This window comes from Macrosteles quadrilineatus, unplaced genomic scaffold (genome assembly GCF_028750875.1).
Source record: "Macrosteles quadrilineatus isolate MER2022 unplaced genomic scaffold, UCM_ALF_1.0 Scaffold_17__1_contigs__length_3442018, whole genome shotgun sequence".
Taxonomy (NCBI): domain Eukaryota; kingdom Metazoa; phylum Arthropoda; class Insecta; order Hemiptera; family Cicadellidae; genus Macrosteles; species Macrosteles quadrilineatus.
In genome coordinates this window covers 1,539,405-1,560,355 of record NW_026542610.1, presented here as the reverse complement: position 1 = coordinate 1,560,355, position 20,951 = coordinate 1,539,405, and the positions used below count along the sequence as shown (strand labels likewise).

Here is a 20,951-nt window from a genome sequence, read left to right as displayed (position 1 = left end):
CTGTATTAATAACAGCATTATGTATTTCGTAAGATTGTTAATGCATTGTAAAATGTCGACAACAATAAATTATTTTGATTTGTTTTTATCAAGATCTGATTCTGTCTTCTGATAAGAAAAGACCTAGAAAATGACAAGATCAAGCACAAAAAATACAAGAAAACTACACTTACCTACAACCACTGCTGTAATTACTGTGATTAATGAAAACAATGTTTAAAACAACAAATATTAAGAAAAGTCCAATTAAAAAAGGGTTAATTAATTAAAAATCTACAAAAGATCAATAAACTATGTTCAATTAAAACAGATTAAATGAAAATACTTCTTTATTGAGTGTTAACCTCTAGATGCTTGATCAGAACAAAAATCTGCCATATGTAATTCTACCAAAACCTAATTGAGAACATATTTAAAATCTTTGGGTCATGCTTGCGAATGTAGACTAGGGCTATGTATTTGCACAATAATAAATCAGTCTGTGCAAATAGACCCAATACATGTTGCACAATGCACAAAGTGGTTCTTTGTGGTGTTGAGACAGAGTTGCACAATCCTAAACCCCTCATGAGTGTCAGCCAATAAAACCTTTGAGTACAGAAGGGTAGCAACCTCCCTTCTCTCCCTCTAGGAACTCCCCCTGTCATATGTGATTACTTACTGTTCATGTGAATTGTGAATAAACTGTACTGTGCCTATTGCATTACTTCCTAGCAATTTAAAGTTAACCCCACAACATTAGAACATGTTGAAAAATTAATTTTTGCTTTCTTCGTACATGATCAAAACAATATTAACACACACTACTGTAATTTTGAAAAGAATCCTGTAATTTACCAAATTTTAATATCAAAAGTAATAATTTATTTTTTTTATCAATAGGGTACCGGTACTAGCATACTCTTCTAAATAAAATAATGTCATGTTTTTAAAATACTGCTAAATTTCTGTCTGTGATACGTCAATAAAATTTTGATTTTCCTCTGATATTGTATTCATTAGTTACTGAGTTGAACACAAATTTTAATTTATTTGAATTGAACTAGTATCCAAAATATGTTGATCATATAATGGGTAAATATTTTAGATATTTAAACAAATTTTCTCGTGGATAAAGCAGAATGAAGAGTATTTATCAATATGATATTAAATATAATTCACTTAATTTCTGATACAGCCCTATGAACAATAAATAAAACATTTCATGAACCATGACAAATTGCACATAACATTCTGTGCCAAGAGATTCCGACTTGCCTAAGCAAGCAGAATGTTAAAACTCTGCTCCAATATGTCAATAACTCTAAGCTGTGGTAAGGGTGTCTTAAAACTAATCTTTAAAACTGTCTTAAAACTTGGTATTTAATAAGTAAATCTTAGAAATATTTAAAGTATTTATAGTTAATTTAAATCTATTCTAATATAATTAACAATCAACTATGTTTTATTCTGAACGAGACACGGTAACAACCATAGTGTGTTAAAATAATTACTGGAGACACTCAATCAAAAAGGTTTTTAAATAATTATTAAAAGAAATCAATCAAATTATATATATTTACTGAAATAACAACTAGCAAAAGAACAAAACTCTATACCTCGGCTTTTTTAGACAAAATACTACAGTATTTGAATGACTAGGTTGTATGGTTGCTAAGATTACTGACAACAATAATTGGATAAAAACAATTATTCTTCAATTAATTTATACTGAAACATTTTTTAGCTTGTATCCAAGGCTTAAATTTAAATAACAAGAACAATTCACAAAAATGAGCAGAAAATGTTTACAGGTATCTAAAATCAATTGCATTTACCTTACGTATTAAATATTCTTACAAAAGTCACAGTTGAGATGAAACTAAGAGACCGAATCACGACAAGTAGGCTAATAATAACAGAAAATCATTACACAACAAGACCACAAACTTTAAACTTAATGAGTGCCTAACATACAATACCACTTATACTTAAATACCTCACTGAATAGTAACGGAACTTTGCTGTTGACAATACATGAATTGAAATTACACTAGTAAACAATATTGGTTTCAAATTGGTATTCTTTGTTTTTTTTTCTTTTACTATTGTACTTCTGATACACATTTAAAAGAAATTTATCTGTAAATAATAAAAAAAATGTCTTACTAACAATTTCCATTAATGAGAGGTTAATATATAGACAACACAAAAATAAGTGTGTACAAAAACATAAACCTTAAAATACTATTGTCTATTGCACTTTGGATAACCTTTTCTACATATTTTATTTGCACAAGTTATACTTTACAAAAAAATATGTTGAACAATACTTGAAGTATATATTGACTCTGAATTTACAATTATGTGTTCTATTGGTGAACAATAAATTTGTTTTTAGTCACATTCATTTTATCTTACTTGATTACAAAATTGTACTTAAACAGTTAAGACTTTTAATGTCTTTCAAACTACAAAATAATATTAAAATACATTGTTATAATAATGTAAACAATTTACATTCACAGAGTAAGTTTATTATTTTTATCATCAGTCTTTAGACGTTATAAAGTACCTCAAAATATAATATCTGTCAACATTCTGCTCACACAGTAAATAAATGGTTTGTATTTCCGCAACATTACTCCAAAAAGTCCAGATGAAATCTGACTCAAAGCTAAAGAAAGGAAGCCGAATAAACAATTTGTTATCCCACTTTTCAACCTTATATTGCAACCGTTTATCAATGTACTGAAATTGAACTAGGTAGGTATTATTTTTTTCTTTGAAATGTTGAATAATGTAATAGCATATAATAACTTCTTACACTACAAAAAAAGGTTGACACAATTTGTCTATAACTTTTATTTCTGTAAATGATCCTTTTTAGGGTCCTTAAAATGTATGTCCCCTTTGATGAATGGAAATTTTAATAGAACATCATAGTTTTTTTTTTGTTTAAGAAGCTAATAATATAGTAATCGCTTTAAATGTCTTGAGAATTGAATTTAGCACTAATATATTGTCAAATTTAAGCCCGTAAATTATTTGTTCACAACCCTGGAAATAAATAGGAAACCAACCACAAGAAATCCAGAACACGAAATCAATTCATCAAATTAATAGATTTTCTGCTAGTTTATTCGGTATCAACTACATAGGTGGCCCAATGGTAGAAGATGCTAGGGCTTGTATGACACACTTCACATGAAGGTCACAGAGGAAATTGTTCATGGCCAGTGGAGCGAACCAGTGTACGCCCTTCTCATATGCAACAGGACAGGTCCTACTTCTGTCAGCCTCCGTCTTCACTACAGTACTTCAAATTAATATTTTCATTTTGAAAAATACTATTTTGCCGCTTTACAGTACTCTTGAGTGTTTTTGGCTTACTTTCAACATTTTTTGCTCTAATTTTGTATTTCAAATTGCTATTAAACTGGAAGATGAGGAAGAGTTGTTCAGTGTTTTATTTGGCTTAGGCGAGTTACGCTGCTTGTTTTTTTTTTTAAACAGAACACAAAATATACTGTATATATAAGTTAAAGGTTACAGTAATTATAATATCAGTGTATAGAGAGAATTACAATAAAAATAAAAGAAACATCTTATAGCACTTAAAATATATATTTACGCTTATACTGTTACTCACAAGACAGTAAATATACATAAAAGATGGTAAGTGGTTATCGATTTCGGTTGGACACTCCAATCATCATCAGACCCAATAGGCGAATGACAAGAATCTTGAATGGCGTCCCTACTTACCGGTATGTATTAGTACGTAATAGGGTGTAAGTAAGGACGCCATTCAAGATTCTTGTCATTTACCTATTGGGTCTGATGATGATTGGAGTGTCCAATCAAAATCGATCACCACTTACCTTTTTTTATGTATATTTACTGTCTTGTGAGTAACACTAATAAGCGTAAATATATGTTTTAAGTGTTATAAGACTTTTCTCTTATTCACTTTCCGTAAATTTAATAACACGTACAATGCTGATCAAGAAGTAATTTAATAAAAAACAGTTAATAGTTAAACCATGACGTTCTAAAGCCAGAACCACTTGGTAAAAGTCCAGTTTTGAAATATTAAAAAGTGTTTGAACGTTCTTATGATCTAACCAGCAAGCTTCAACCTACTATAGAAGTCATTGAATAACTTCTGTACTTGTTATTACCTAAGATGCTTAACATGTTTTTACCAATATAGGTTGACTATAGCTACAAGCTAATATAGCTCAAACAGAGCACATGAATGACAACTACTCCTGCGTTGCCAAGATGCCTACAACAAGTTTTGCAGATTTTTTACTGCTTTAAAAAAATTTTTTGCTGCAAATAATTTGTACACCCTCGGCTAAATAATGCGCTACATTCTACACAAAAAAATTATAATTTAATTTATTTTTATAAATTATAAATTTCTTTTGCATACAGTATATGCAAATATTTTATCTCCTAAAGATTAACCAGGAAGTATAGTATCAGAAGGGAATGTAATTTTGTAATGAAATGGGCATTTTATTGATTACCGAAGGTATGACAGAGACAGGCTACCACGGCACCACACCCCTACCTGTTGATATCAATCTAACATTACCACAACGTCCATGTAACTTTCTAAAAAGGGTAATAAGGTATAAGGTAATATAAGGGTAGTAAGGAATCAGACTTTATGAATATTATGCCAAGAGGAATCATTTGGAATAAAATAAATTAGGGACTGTTGAAGAATAAACCAAATTAAACTTTTATTCCAAATTAAGACAAGCTCCTTCTGTAACAATCACTTAGTAAAAGTCAGACGATTACACATTTCACCAAGGGATACATAAAACACCACAGAGTAAAATTCAATCTAAATAAGACCTGTCATTTACTGGAAACTTTTTTTACATAAATCACAGGATGATAATAATATAAACAACTATTTAATTACTTTTATTTGAGTTACAGCCAAATTTAAAACCAATTTATTTCTTCTTTTGTGGTACTGTACTGGTAAACATTTATGGTACGGTACCGAGTAAAAATTATTGTAAACATTTGTATTATGTAGCAAATATAACGGAATAAACCATTTAATAATTTTAAAATTACTCATAATACGAAAAAGAATATGAATACAGTTAGTTGCATATTATAATTACCTGAAAAAAAATCCCACCTAAATTTTCAATCTCCACTTTAAAAAAATAATCTGTTTTTTGAGGGGCATGTAACTCTTTTTGAAGAGTAGATATCAATAAACTCATATGAAATAAATATAAAATAATTAATTTTCCTATGCTTAATCCTATGCCTATTTCTTAAAGTTATAGAAAAATATAACTAAAACAATCAATGCAGGTTGGTATTTTGAGTATCTAGTTTGTGTATCAGCTTAGATAAAGTAAGTCATTTACAGTTAAGCAATAGCACAAGTAGCTTTTAAACTCGTTAAAAGGATTTTAGGTTATTTTTAGCGAATTTCCCTATAGGGAAGTAGCTATTACCGTAGGTGGCACGGTAAGACCTAGACCCGGGACCGATTTACTTTTTCATTTTGATGTCCCCAGAGGCCAAAAACACCATTCGTCCAAATTTTTATATATGTATATATATATACGTCCGTAAACGCGATAACTTGAGTAATTTTTGTCCGATTTTGATGAAATTTGGTTTAAAGGTGTAAAGCGGGTTGAACTTGAATAAGTTCGCGAACCAGCACGATCGGACCATGGGAACGGGGCTTTACGGGGGGTTTTATGGGGTAAAAATTGGTTTTTCTCAGTTTTGACCCTCGAAACACAAAATTTCCCGATTTCTCTTTAGACCTTTTTAAAGAGCTTTAAAAAACAAATAATTTAGTATATAAAAGTATTTTTGTTCGATTATTAGTAACGGAGAAAATTAAAAAAATTTAAAATTTAAAATTCCCATGTTATTCTTATGGAGAATATTGTTAAATGTTGTAGTTTGCTTGTTTATGGATATATTTTGATCAAACTTGGCAAATTTATTTATTTTGTACTAAGCTATCAATATTTTACTCAAAAACACACTTTATTAGTTTCCTTGTAGCAGCAAACCTAGGTACTCGTTAAACCTAATGTTATTAAAATATATTTAACTGAAAATCAATTCAGACAAATGGAAATTCGCTTAGTCGGCAGGTTTGCTGCGGCGGGGGTATTACAATGAAACAGAAGTAAATTGAACCTTTGGAAGATTCAGCAGTTGTCAAAAATAAAAAACATCTGTCTCAACATTAATATTTTACATTTTACAGTTTCTGATAAAAATTACTATTTTAGCAAATTTCTCATATAGGGAATAATCTATTACGTATCTATTTGAACATTATAAACATTATATGTTTTAGACTCAAAATATTCAGGAAACAAAATTAAAATTTCTATGTTATTCTTGTGGAGAATAATTACATTGTTGTATAGGCCTAGTTTGGTTGGTTATGGATGTTAGCTACAGCGGGGAGTTATTTTAAAAAAATTCTAGATTTATAAACAATCAAAAACAAAAAAATTACTGCAAATCCGAAAAAATATCAATACTTGTACCGTTTACCTTAAATGTGAAATATTTTCTGTTTTTTTTTTTTTTTATTTTGTTAGGTAAGTCATCTTACTGTCTATCAAACTTTATACAAGCAAAGAAGAAGAAAGTATCTTTTTACCCTTTATCTCTATGTACGTTATAACTTAAGGCCAGTAGCAATAACAATTTCAAGTTATATTAAAAATGTTCCTTTTAAAATAAATCTATAGGCCTAAGGTGGGATGGGGCAAGTGCGTTTTTGGGGTAAGTGTTTTCTCTGTTTGTAACTTCATAAAAAACAACAATAGAAGTGAAATCGTCACCACATAATGTTTATATATTCTAGTTTTAGCACATTATTAGTGTAAACAAAATATTTTATAGAATTTTCACCATATTATTATATCCAATACGTTTTTGTTCTGACGGTGGGCTCGTAATGGTTTTTTGTTAATTTTCTATAAAAAAAAAGCTATCAAGATTTTCATTGTGCAAATTAATTCTATAGAATAATTTTTGCTGCACTTTAAGTGTAACTTGTGTAAAATGCTACAAAATTCTATGATGTAGATGACCAGACATGGAGACTACATTCTCAGCATCAACTAGCTTTTAGCTAATTTCCCTTAGGTGTCCCAGTCAGTGGTAGAACTAGGACGGTCTATTTCAGGAATAACTTACTCATTACCAAACCAAAACCATTAAAAAGGTCTATAGAGATAAATTGGGAAATTTTGTGTTTTGAGGTCAAAAATGAGTAAACCCATTTTTTACCCCATTAAAACCCGGTTCCCATAGTCCAATCATGCTGGTTCACAAACTCATTCAAGTTTATCCCACCTTACACCATCGATATATAACTACTACTGGATTGCGCGCTGTCCATAAGAGCTGTGTAGAGAAATTCGGTCGCGTACAGGTGTGAGTGGCGGGACGTATCGCGGTGTTGCAGGCGCCCGGTAGGGGCAAAACAGCAACTCGCGCCGCCGCCCGCTGCTATTCCCGCCAACGAACTATCCCACCAAAAAATTATTCCGCCACTAGCAACCCCGCTAAATCTATAATAGTTTTTTTTAACAATTCGAGGTCATGTATGAAGAAGCAAAAGTAAACCACCTGTGAATGAATCATCCTGCCAGTTATTAGTGGACGGATAGCACTTTCACGTGGTAGTTTGGTTAGCAATGTATGAATTATTAATGAAATATGAAATAATGATTTATCCCACCATAATTACATTACATACAAATTTAATAAAAACTTGGAATTACTTTGCCACAGCATCCAGTTAATGTGACAACGTTCAATAAAAATTAACAACATAAAGTACATTCTATAAACTTTCAGTCCAGTCCACACATGAAAAACACCTTGCCGCTCTCTGTGGCGTCTTGATGACAGTTGTTAAATTAAACAAAATAACAATATTATTACAATAATAGATATTTACAATAAAAATATATTAAAAAATGAATCCTATATAAGCAGTATAAAATCATGTAAATCGACAATTTAAAACAAGATATGCAGATTTGATAATTACAATACAAAACGTTAAATTTGCAAAGATTTAGAAAAAATTCTCTATGTTACAACACTATTTTAAAAATCTATATTTGGCGTCTTAATTAACATCTTTTTTATTTGAATAGAAAATGACTTTAAATTTGCACTGCTTTTGATATCGTGAGGTAATTGGTTGAAATATTTTGGCCCACTGTACTGATAAGACTGTCTAAATATTGATTTGTTTACTTTGGGCAATCTAAATAATCTTTGACTGTTGCTTCTTGTGTTGTATGAAAGATTGTTTGTTCCATTATTCCCACTTCGAATATAAAAAAGTCTTAATACTTTATAAAAGAATATGTGTTGAATTGGAAGTATTTTTAAATGGACAAATAATGGATAGGAGCTATCTCTTTTCTGAGACGGAAGGTCAAAATTCTTCAACCGCGGCTAAACAGAAGAGATGCTAGGATAAAATCCATGCGTGAAATGATTATAATGTTTAAGAAAAAAGCACCTGATAGGTTAATAGAGGTTTTAGAGGAAAAGTTGTCAGGATTTCCGTTAGATTTAATTGCTCATTCTATGAAAAATAGTAACACCAGTAAATTCAGGACCATGTATTCAGAAAAAATTAAAGAATTTGCACTCACTGTCTATTTTTACAGTCCTAAGGCATACAAATACAGAGACAAAGGCAATTGTTAATTGCGATGTTGATGACTGTGAAGAAAACGAGCAATTGACTTTTAAAGAGTGGTATCTGCGGAAACTGGATCATACTACAAGAATAATGTATCAATATTATATGTCTGGTTTTATTGTTAGAAAAATATTAGGTACAGTAACATGTGAAGAATGTGTTAGTCTTTTGACAGCTGACGAATGCAATTTAGTAGCTACACCCATATGTCTAACGTTGACTTTGCAGAGGACACACACAAAATTAAGCTGATAAAGTTAATAGAAAATTTTTTTTTTATAATTTGCTACAGTCATGCTAAAGAGCAAACCATTGCACTGTCAAAAGTTGGTATTCGTCAAAAGCTAACAAAATTAGTACTTTTTAATCATGCGTGAAATGTAGGCTACTATGTGTGGTACTGTATTCAAATACAGTAAATGTTTTTTATACAACTGTGCTGTATTTTTATTGTTTAATTTATCAACCTTTTTATAAAACCCATAACCCAAACCATCCAAGCAATTTTTTAAATACAAATACTATGTTATCGCCCAACTTTATAACAATGTAAATACACGTTGCACTGTATAGCAATTAATTGATTACTAACTTCTATACTTTCGGTTTATAATATTAGTGAGTCAAAATATCCCCCGATGAACATTTTTCGTGAATCAATAGTTAAAATAGGGTAAACATATGCTATCACAGCGTCAGTAGTGCGATGTAAAACCCAAGCACCGTGCGGGTTTCTTGCCCCTACCCGACGCCTTCAAGTGCAGAACGCAACCACTGAATTCGGCTCGGGCTAGCGAGCTCAGCCAGCAATCCACCTTACACCTGCAAGCTGAATTTCACCTAAATCGGACAAAAATTACTCAAGTTATCGTGTTCATATATATATATATATATATATACATAAATATATATAAATACATGTATACAAATTTTAACGAATAATGTTTTTCGCCTCTGGGGACATTAAAATTAAAAGTAAATCGGTCCCGGGTTAAAGTCTTACCATGAGACCTACGGTAATAGCTACTTTCCTATATGGAAATTCACTAAAGTGAAGATTTATTTTGTTGCTTTCATCTTTGACAGTAAAAAGTACTAGTAATCCAAGCTTACTCTTGTATTTGTACGTTTTAACAGAAGTAAAATTGATCTAAGCAAGTTATAAGCAACATATCACCATTGAAGTTTAATGCCTTATAGCTTCAAAAATTTAGGTAATGTAAAACTTTATAAGCAACGCTAAAAACTAATTTGATTTTAAAAATAAGTTCAAACGAATATTTTTTTTAAGTTGGGTGATATGCCATCATAATAAAGATTGAGGTTTTACTGGCCCACATTATGACAAAAGCCATTCAAATCTCCCCCATGGTAGAGCAGGGTGGGGGGGGGGACTTTTGTGAGTCAACGGACTGAGAAATACTTCTGTTTAACGTCAAAGAGAGGCAAACAGATTAATCAACACTTCTGAAAAAGCAACGTTTAAATGGAGGAAAGTAAGCGCTTGGGGCTTGGAATAATACGTAACTTATCAAACATTTTAGCTTGATTACCAATATTTACAAAATTGATTTTCTATTCATTCCTATCTACAATCAAAATTATTAAATAAAAATTATCTTAATTCAAGTAATTAGAACAAACATAAGGATCCATTTTATCTATTGAATTGTCGATGTTATCTCCTATTTAATTAGCCTTTTATGTAGCCTAGCATGATCTAGTTTTAGAGCAATAAAGTGTAATCAAGCCAAAGCTTGGCACCTAGATCACCAAACGTAGAGAAAAGAGAAGAACTTTATTAAGTGTTTAAACCCACCGACATAGGTTCTAACCTAAGGTGGTTATTGTTTTGTGTATGTATTGTATCTTTGTGTTTGTACATGGTATAAAAAGGAACAATAAATATTTCTTAAAATAAAAAAAATTTGGAACTCTCAGTTTTTTACTTTACAAATTGAGGCTAAAATACTTTAAGTTTTTAATGATATTAAAAAACTGTAGTTTACTGAAAAATAACCATATTTCTCCAAAAAGTCCATATATTTAAAAACATTTATCGGTAAATAAAATTACATCAATCACAATGGTCTTTATTGTGGCCTATGTATTCTTTGAGAACAATGATGTCAATGTAATTAACAATATACATTGAAGTGCAAATAAAACTCATTATGAATAGACCTAATGATAGGTTTTAATAAACTCTGAAGTCAACATACAAATACAAAATGTAAATGGTAAACAAAGAACAACTGTGAGACAATAAATAAATTCATAAATACAGTAAGGAATAATAACAGTTCATATGTATAAAAATATTATCACATTCTTCCCACCCTAAAACGAGACGTAGTCTTTTAGATAGTAAGGTCTTTGCCGTATACGCTGTGGATGCGTTTTGGAAGGCACTGAACTTGAGTCTTTGCAAGAACTGTTTGCATGTTCAACTGGTACATTCGTGTCACTTAATGTCCCACTAGAATCATTTTCAACTTGTTCTTGATCAAATGAAACCTCCGGTTCTTGAATAACTTGTTCATTTCCACATGTTTCTGGCAATTGGTAGTCTGTTTCTAAAGATGATTGTCCAGGTGCTGGGGCCAGATCTCTTATGGATACTGTCTTCTCTTGTCCATTTGGGAGTTTCACATGAGCATAACCTGGATTTGCTTGAATAAGTTCTACCTCTTCTACAAGTGAGTCATACTTGCTGGGTCTGTTGTGCTTTCTCAACAGCACTGGGCCGGGTTGTGACAGCCAGCTTGGAACTGAACCTCCATAATACGATCTTCTGGGGTGCTTAAACATCAGTTCATGAGGTGTTGTATTGGTTGATGTACATAATAATGATCTTATTGAGTGAAGTGCTTCAGGAAGAACTGATTCCCAATACTTTACGGGTAGGTCTTGGGTTCTGAGGGCAAGCATAACAGTCTTCCATATAGTGCCATTGAATCTCTCTACTTGGCCATTCCCTCTAGGATTATAAGCAGAAGAGTGGCTTGACGCAACACCATGAGTTTGTAAGAAAGACTTTAATTCGTCTGACATTAATGACGTTCCTCGGTCTGAATGAATGAATGAAGGCATACCAAAAATTGTAAACATTTCTTTCAGTTTCTCAATCACGGTACTGGAAGTCATGTCTCTACAGGGGAAAGCAAATGGATATCGTGAATACTCGTCTACAACAGTTAATATGTATTTATTTTGCGTAGCACTTGGAATTGGTCCTTTAAAGTCTAAGTTTAGTCGCTCAAAAGGTGCTGTAGCTTTGATTAACGTACCTTCATATTTACAAAACCTAGGCTTAAGTTCAGCACAAATTCGACATTGAGCTGTAGTACGACGAACTTCTTCCAGTGAAAAAGGTAAGTTTTTCGATCTAATCCAGTGGTAAAATCTTGTCACTCCCGGGTGACACAGGCTCGTGTGGATATCATTTAAGTTTGGACGACCACAAATCGTTCCACACAATCGTGACATGGTGTCTGCAACTCCATTTTCCTTGCCTGGTCGATATACGATATCATACTTGAAACAAGACAGTTCTAAACGCCAACGTTGTATCTTTTCATTCTTTATTTTTCCAAATCTTTTATTGTCAAACATGAAAGAAACTGATCTTTGGTCTGTAATGAGTAGGAATGGCCGGCCAATAAGATAGTGTCTCCACTTCTTAAGAGATTCTACGATTGCTTGAGCTTCTTTTTCAACAGAAGAATGGTTCTTTTCAGATTTTGATAATGTTTTTGAATAAAAAGCTACTGGACGTCCTGCTTGTGACAAGGTTGAGCCGATTGCAAACTCAGATGCATCGGTCTCAACTGTAAATGGTATGTCATTTTGGATTGGGGCTTTAGTTGCAGTTACTATTTCATTTTTCAATTCATTGAAGGAGTTAATTGCTTCTTCTGATAATGGAAAACTTTTAGTCGATGAAAGGGGCTGAATCTTCTCTGAAAAACTCTTGATAAAGTCTGAATAATGAGCGAACATGCCCATGGTTCGACGCAATGATTGGCCATCATGAGGAAGTGGTAGTTTCAAGAGCGGCTGAAGACGGTCTGGATCAGGACGGATTTCGTTCTTTGTTATTACATATCCTAACAGATGGATTTTGTCTTGTGCAAAAGAGCATTTTTCCATGTTCAGAGTTAAGTTGTACTTCTTGGCTACATCAAAAAACTTGTTCAAATTTGTATCATGTTCATCTTTATTCCTCCCTCCAACTGTTACATCGTCCAGGTAAGCTACAGTGCATTCAAGTCCTTCTTTTTGTATGATTGAATCAATTTCTCTTTGGAAACAGGAGACGCCATTCGTAACACCAAAAGGAATTCTGCAAAATTGGTAAAGGCGCCCACAGGCTTCAAATGCTGTATATATTCGTTCTTCATTTTCAATTTGTATTTGATGGTAAGCACTCTTAAGGTCAATAGTGCTAAAAACACTGAACTTTGAAACTTTGTTAACGACATCTTCAACTCTGGGAAGTGGGTAGGCGTCAAGTTGAGTGAATCGATTTATTGTTTGGGAATAATCAATGCACATTCGCTTCTTTTTTGTTTCACCTTTAACTACAAGTACTTGTGCTCTCCAAGGTGAAGTGCTTGGTTCAATGATACCCTCTTTCAACAAGCGTTCAGTTTCTTCTTTTATGAATTTCGAATCTTCTTCTGAATAACGTCGTGACTTAACTGCAATAGGTCTACAGTCAAGAGTTAAGTTTGAAAACAAGTGGACGGGTGCAACCTTAGCTGCTGTAAGTCCGCACACCTTCAGCGTAGGTTTCTTACCGCCAAATGAGACTTCAACGCTTGAGTGTTCCTTGAAAATGTCATGTCCTAAGACAATATCAGCGCATAAGCTGTCTAAAACAAGGAGTTTAGTTTTGTTGTAAATATGACCTTGAATCGACAAATCAACAAGACTGTAGCCAGCTGTAACTGGTTGATAAGAAGTAGAAGCCATAGTAACACTAACGGTGGTGGGAAAGATTGTTATTCCCCTCTTTTCTACTAGAGATTTACTAATAAATGTTTCCGAACTACCAGTATCAACTAAGGCATCAGTTTTAATCCCATTTACTTCAATCGTAATAGTAGATTTAGATAAAGATTTAGGTGCAGCTGCACATGTAGCTGGATTTTTGCTAAAAGTTTTTTTAGAGTCAAGTTTTGTATGAGGTAATGAATTACTTCCTGACTTACAAACCTTCATGAAATGTCCTTTCTTGCCACAAGAATGACAAATATGATTTGCAGCAGGACATTCACTTCTAGTATGTTTTTTACTGGAACCACAGAAATAACATTTCCAGGAAGTGGCTGATAAACAAGTTTCCTCTGCATTATTTGAGGACATGTTACTTTTGACAGATTCTGGTTCTGAAGTAGTAGAATGTTGTATGCAATTTAATTGAGAATGTTGCTTGTTATAATATTCTGATTGATACTGAGCTAATTCCAAAACTCTAGCTTTCTCAAAAGCCTCATTCAAAGTTAATGTTTTATTTTCTAGAAGTCTTTGTCGGATAACTGGGGAAATCAAACCTCTGATAAATGCATCACGAATATAGTCATTTTTATTTTGTTCTGCAGAAACTTGGGAAAAATTACAAGGTTTACTTAAATCTTTCAAAGCTTGTAAATATTGGTCAACTGATTCCCCTGACTTCTGAAAACGAGTTGCTAGAAGATGTCTGGAATAAATCTCACTCTTAGGACGGATATAGAGTTCTTTTAAAATAGCTATAGCTTCATCAAATTTTGTAGCTCCAGAGATGTATTTGTAGACAGATGGACTAATGTGATTAACAAGTAAACGTAGTTTTACCTTTTCATTTGTTGCATTAGAGTCACATTCCTCAAGGAAGTTGGTAAAAGTCTGGTACCAATGCAGCCATTGTTCTTCTGCACCATCACTTTCTGGCTCTACATCAAATCGGTCAGGCTTGAGGAGTTTGTCCATGACTTGTGAAAAGAGTTTATTAAATTGAAGTGCAAATAAAACTCATTATGAATAGACCTAATGATAGGTTTTAACCCTTAGGGTGCCAGGCGAGAAATAAAAGTAACGCTCAAAAAATGCCGATGATTTTTCCCGAAGGTCGCGCTAAAAATGCCGAGCTCGATCTGGCGATTTTTAGCTTAAAATTTCGTAAAAATCGAATTTTTGATATTTCGACCAACGAAAATCGATGTATCGCATCTAGTAACTTTCGACTCAATGTTAATATATGGGTTAAAAGAATCTGAGTATCCATTCGGTTGTTATGACAACTGTTCGATCATTACGAAACGTCCGGTTAGCCGGACGTTGGCACTTTTGGCTCGATCTAAAAACGTCCGGTCGTCCGGACGTCGGCACTTTTGGCTCGTTTTAAAAACGTCCGGTTCCCCGGACGTTGGCACTCAAAGGGTTAATAAACTCTGAAGTCAACATACAAATACAAAATGTAAATGGTAAACAAAGAACAACTGTGAGACAATAAATAAATTCATAAATACAGTAAGGAATAATAACAGTTCATATGTATAAAAATATTATCACAATAAAGATAGTAAACTCCTTAGTTACACTTCAACAGAAATTATCAAAACATGTATTTAAAATAACCTGACAAAAGAGGAGTTTAAAGCAGCGGAAGAAAATGACAACAGACTTTACAGTAGATGTTAAGTTCCGATGCAGCTTACTACAGATGTGGGGTTGGGGGGGGGGGAGCAAGAGTCTTTTGTGACCTCATAAAATACTTATCTCAGTCTGGCAACTCTAACAAAAAAAATTGGAAATAAATGTGCTGACCACAGTGTAACATAAACTACATGAGAATAAAGTACCAGTACTTCACATACTCCACACTGGCTGTGTATTGTTTATCAATCAACTCAGATGTTTTCAAGTGGTTCAAGTTCCCTAACCTCTCATCTTAAGAAGGTTCTAAATGGATTAATACAATTATATCTTGACAGCTAGAATGATATTATAGTAGGCTATAAGACAATAAACCCTCCACATGTCAATTTTGGTTCATATTTCCAAATTGGACTTATAAATTAAAATTTATTTATAGTCACAATTTACATAAAGAAGGTTACAGAAAAAACACAGGCCCAATACATTAATTAATTGTAGGAGACTTTATTTCAAACTAGCGCAATGCTTTTAAATGTAGACTCTTGCTTAATTTATTGCTCCCAAAACATTCTATTGTATTCACGTTTTCTCCATGGGGTATTACAAAACAATTAACCTATTCTTACACTTCAGGTTATTGTAAATTAAGAATGATGAAAATATTTTTTTTAGTTATTCATATAAAATCTTGACCTGCATAAAACTTATTAATATGAATAATATAAAGAAACATCAAAAACAGCCCATAAGGACCAAGTTCAAGCTGAATCGGATTTAGTTTAAGAAACTTAGAAATAACTGTACAATAGTGAGTATACCTACGTCTAAACGACCACTTCTGCCGCTCCTGTCTATACTCGTTAGATATGCGCCAGGCTTTTGCAGCACACTTCACACCATTACATAGGCCTATCTACCTATCAACCCCTCATACCTGAGTGAAAATTTAAAAACGTACGTTTTCATGTCCCTGGCCTTTTACTTCGTAGATAGGCCTACTGGATTTGTAGTTTATTATTATGTGTTTTCATTTTTTTTTTGGGACGGGGGCAACATGTTACACACATTTATTTGGTTTTAAATAGGTTCTAGGTATTTTTTCGTATTTATAAAGTCTCGAAATTCACGACCATGACATGTCCCTAGGGTACATTTTCCAACTTTCACGCCATATTTTTATGTCATCAATGGTTATTAAACTTACAAAATACCCCCGTCGCAGCAAACCTGCATACTAAGCGAATTTCCATTTACCCGGCTTGATTTCTACTAAAATATTCCCTATAAATTTTCAGATTTATTTCCTATTTAAATAACATTAATTTTAGTGAGTAGTTAGGTTTGCTGCTACGGGGAAGATGTTGAGGTGTGTTTTTTCAATTGAAATATTGATAGCTTAGTATGAAATAAACCAAATTGCCAAATTTGATTAAAATATATCCATAAACAAGCAAACTAGAACAGTTTATTTATTCTCCATAAGAATAACATGGGAATTTTAAATTTACAATTTTTTGAATTTTCTCCGTAGTCAATGAACATTCAAAAACACTTCAATATACTAAATTATTTGTTTTTTTAAGCTCTTCAAAATGGTCTAGAGAGAAATTTAGAAATTTAAAGTTTTTAGGGTCAAAAATGAGAAAAACCCATTTTTACCCCATAAAACCCCCCATAAACCCCTGATCCCATGGTCCGCTTATGCTGGTTCGCGAACTCGTTCGAATAAATGTAGGTTTACACGTTTGTACCAAATTTCATCAAAATCGGATCAATTTTGCTCGAGTTATCGCGCTAACGGACACATATATAAATATATATATACATATATATATATGAATTTGAACGGATGGTGTTTTTGGCCTCTGGGGACCTCAAAACGAAAAAGTAAATCGGTCCAGGGTCTAGGTCTTACCATGAGACCTATGGTAATAGCTTATTCCCTATATGGGAAATTCGCTAAAAGGAGCATATTATAATTTTATTGTCATTGCAAACTGACTACCATGACAAAATAAGTCTGTCCCTTGATTTGGCGTCACGACCATTTGGGAAAAATTTTCAACTTTGGAGCACGACAGTGGCAAGCCTGGCGTCGATGGAGTCAGTTGGTTTTAGAAATTAGTTCGGGGTGTACGTCAGGATTGTAGTGCCGGTCGTTTTGAGATGAAAGGAGGAATTACAAGATTAATAAAGGTAAGATTGTGTTTTTTGTAATTTTGGTGTGTCCATGACCGTACGTAGTCATTCGATGAAGAAAATTCTCAAGTGCTTGGAGCAAGCGATGAAAATAAGTTACTTGTGACCACAACAAACGCTTGCTTTCAGTGTGTTCAGAGTTTCAGTATCAAAGATAAAAAATATATTTTCTTTGGATATTCCACCCCTTACCCCTTCCCCAAACTTATTATCTGCCAACCTACAAAAATACTGCGCAGGTTAACTAGAACCTGTAAGAATAATTAAATCTGAGATGAATTTTTTTAGCAAAGCAAAAGCAAAAGTGCTGCAAAATGTTTCCTTGGTTTTTAATCTGTTTGTTCAAAACTTAAATGCTTAAATGCGCTTAAATGGTCGTGAGATCGTCGTCCAACTAAACTGGGCAATGAAGGTGCAAGACAAAACTCTTCACACCAATCCCTCTTTCCTTGGCTTTTGGTTGTATTTAATAAAGGTCCACCTGACATTAAATGTAAAGAGCCGCTTGCTATTAAAATTGTAAATCAAGATCTTCCTTAACTTATCTAAAGTGATTTGAAATTCAAAGACAACAATGGCCAACAGAACCCATGCTTAACGGGGCCAAATTTTTATTTGCAATGGTCAGGTTTTGTTTAGCTGTATCTTAAGAACAGCATTGATTATTATGTCCATCATTAGGTCCAAATGTTACTAAATGGTCCCATTAAAGCTTAATTGAAGGCCAAATGACAACTGGAATCTTGACATAAGTTAAGGACACTTACACCCCATTTGGGATTAAACCAGCCAGCCTTCAGATGGCAGAATAAACAGACATTTTTATTCATGTAGGTCTATTAAACATAGAGACTAAACGGAACGCTCCAGAACTAGGCCTGCTGATATAGGCCTAGCCTAATAGATTCTACGGTTGGTTGAACTTGAAGCATGTTCCAGCATAAAAGATATGTGAAAAAAAATTTTTATTATCCATTCTAGGAAAAAAGGTGTACATTATTTGGTCTATGTTTGAAATAGTATGTTTAAAAGGCTACATAGGGTTGTAATCAAGGCATGGTGAAAGAAAAGCTTAGGGTATGTGTCTTGATTTCTTTTTACATGCATTATGTTTAAGTAGAGAAACTAAAGTTATTACAAAAGATTACAGAGGAAGCAAACACTGCAATAACCGTGATTAAAATTTATGAACTCACCTGAAATTCACATTCAACAATTTCAGTATCTTCTAACAACCGAACTGTGCACTTGAAGGTAACGTTTACATCACTTTTACTTCCAAATTTCAGCATTTTAGAAACAGTTATCAACCAACGAAGTTGCAATTCTTTAAGTACTAAAACTAAATTAGAACAGTTCCCGCGGTTATTAACGAACTATTAAAACGGTTTACCCATAACTATAATTTCTATTTCATTCATCATACTCAAAACAAGCATTTTCAGCTTCAGCTGCACCCGATGCTTCCAAACCTAAATCTAGTTTGACGTTTGGTTTGGTTCGGTTGTGTTCTGTTTCTGTGTGCCTCTTTGAAAACATGTGTTAGTCAAAGCCGTTTAAATGTAGAATTCTTAATCGTGGAAATGGCATTTATTCACCACACTATATAAAAAATGTAAGCTGTAACTTATTTTGATTGTATTTGCTCGTGCGGGTTATTTTAAGGTGAGATTTGCAGCCCCCTACTCTTACTACATATCAATAGGTCAAGAGGATGAAGAAACAATTATAAAATGCTGTCAGCATGGTGGTTCATCAACCTTGTAAAGAGCGGCTACCAGGGGGTTCACGCCTCCATAAGAAGGAAGGGGGTCTAGGGCAAGATGTATGGAGTAAAAGTTTACTCCATATATCTTTTATACATACCTACTTTTATACTTTTATTTTACATACTGTATACTTTTACTCCATACATCTTGGGTCTAGGGATCCTCCCTCAAAAATTTGGTATTTTCATGCTGTTTTTTTGCGGCTTTCTATAGCCATATTTAATGTCTAGAACTGTGTCCAAAATTCTCTGTTATGTTTTTAGGATCAATGTGTGTTTCAACTTATTTTTCTAGGGCCTAGGGTCCCGGTCCAATGCAGGGGCTATTATAGCCCCCCTTATTTTGAAACATGCGTGTTTTGGAATCTGTGTCTATTGTAGTCCAGTAAAAATTTAGCCAGGACCATGTATTGGAAACAACACTCCTGTTTTGTGCTATCTGGGAGCCATTAAAATACAAAGAATGTCTGTATTGTTTACCTATTTCATTTGCTACCGTATGTACCACGTATGTACTACAATCTAAAAGTTCCAAAGTAAATAAACACAATATTGATACAGAATAAGGAAAATTCACTTTAAATAATATAATACACTAGCTGAACCCGGCAGACGTTGTCTTGCCTTTGACTATTTATAATCCCGCAGGCTTTGCCCCGTTTAACTTCTTAATTTTCAAGATGATCTCATTCACTCATTCGCATGGCTCAATCACGTCCTGGTTGAAGTTCGTTCGCTACGCTCACTCACCTTTAGGTTGGAGCTCATTCGCTGCGCTCACTTGCCTTCAGGTTAGCTCGTTCGCTACGCTAACTCGCCTCCAGGGGCCCATTTCATAATAAAGTACAAACTAATATTATTAGTAAATCAGCTGATCGCCCAATGCAAATCTAATGGAAATTACAAGTTACAAGTTGTAACTTGTAGTTTATTATGAAACGGGCCCCAGGTTGAAGTTCGTTCGCTACGCTCACTCACCTTTTGGTTGCAAATTAGCTGTTGTCATAAATGTTAAAGAAATAATAGTGCTGCACCCTGTTGGTAATCCTTGTAACTTTAATGCTATTGAACATCATAGAACAGAACCAACTTGTTTAATTGAAACAGCTGTTAAGATTCATTAATTCCATTTCTCATAAGGGAAACTCCAGAGCCACTGGGGCGGAGCCGATTGGACGGATCACGAAATTGATGGTGTATAAACCTATTCCATGACATTCTGCATGTATGTACCAAGTTTTGTGGCAATCGGTTCAGCGGTGTCTGAGTTTATCACTGCCAAACAAACAAACAAACAAATATATATACAAACATCCTCTTTGCTTATAGATTAGAGAATATAGAAGTTGGAGCAGGCATCCAACATATATATTGAAAGAATCAAAATGTTTAGTAATATATGTAATTTAGATTTATTTGTCTTTTAATATTTATAATAAATAATAAATAGCTTTTATTTATTTTGTAATAAAATATATATATATAATTTGTTACTTATTTTTTCTACCCATCAACGACCGAAATTAGTGTTTAGCATCACTTCATAAAGAATTATATTTTATTAACAAACTGCAAATCAAAGATTAATCAACTATATTGACCAAT

At 33.1% G+C, this 20,951-nt stretch overlaps 1 protein-coding gene across 3 annotated transcripts in view; it reads right to left on the bottom strand.

Moving 5' to 3' along the window:
* Positions 1–18,982, bottom strand: part of LOC129005183 (FERM domain-containing protein 5-like) — a 39,160-nt gene extending 20,178 nt beyond the window's left edge. For all 3 annotated transcript variants that reach the window (XM_054434012.1, XM_054434014.1, XM_054434013.1), the window contains exon 1: positions 18,775–18,982. In XM_054434012.1, coding sequence (XP_054289987.1) covers positions 18,775–18,870 — 96 coding nt within the window. In that variant the 5' untranslated portion in view covers positions 18,871–18,982. The remainder of the gene's footprint in view (positions 1–18,774) is intronic.
* Between the last annotated feature and the right edge of the window lie 1,969 nt (positions 18,983–20,951).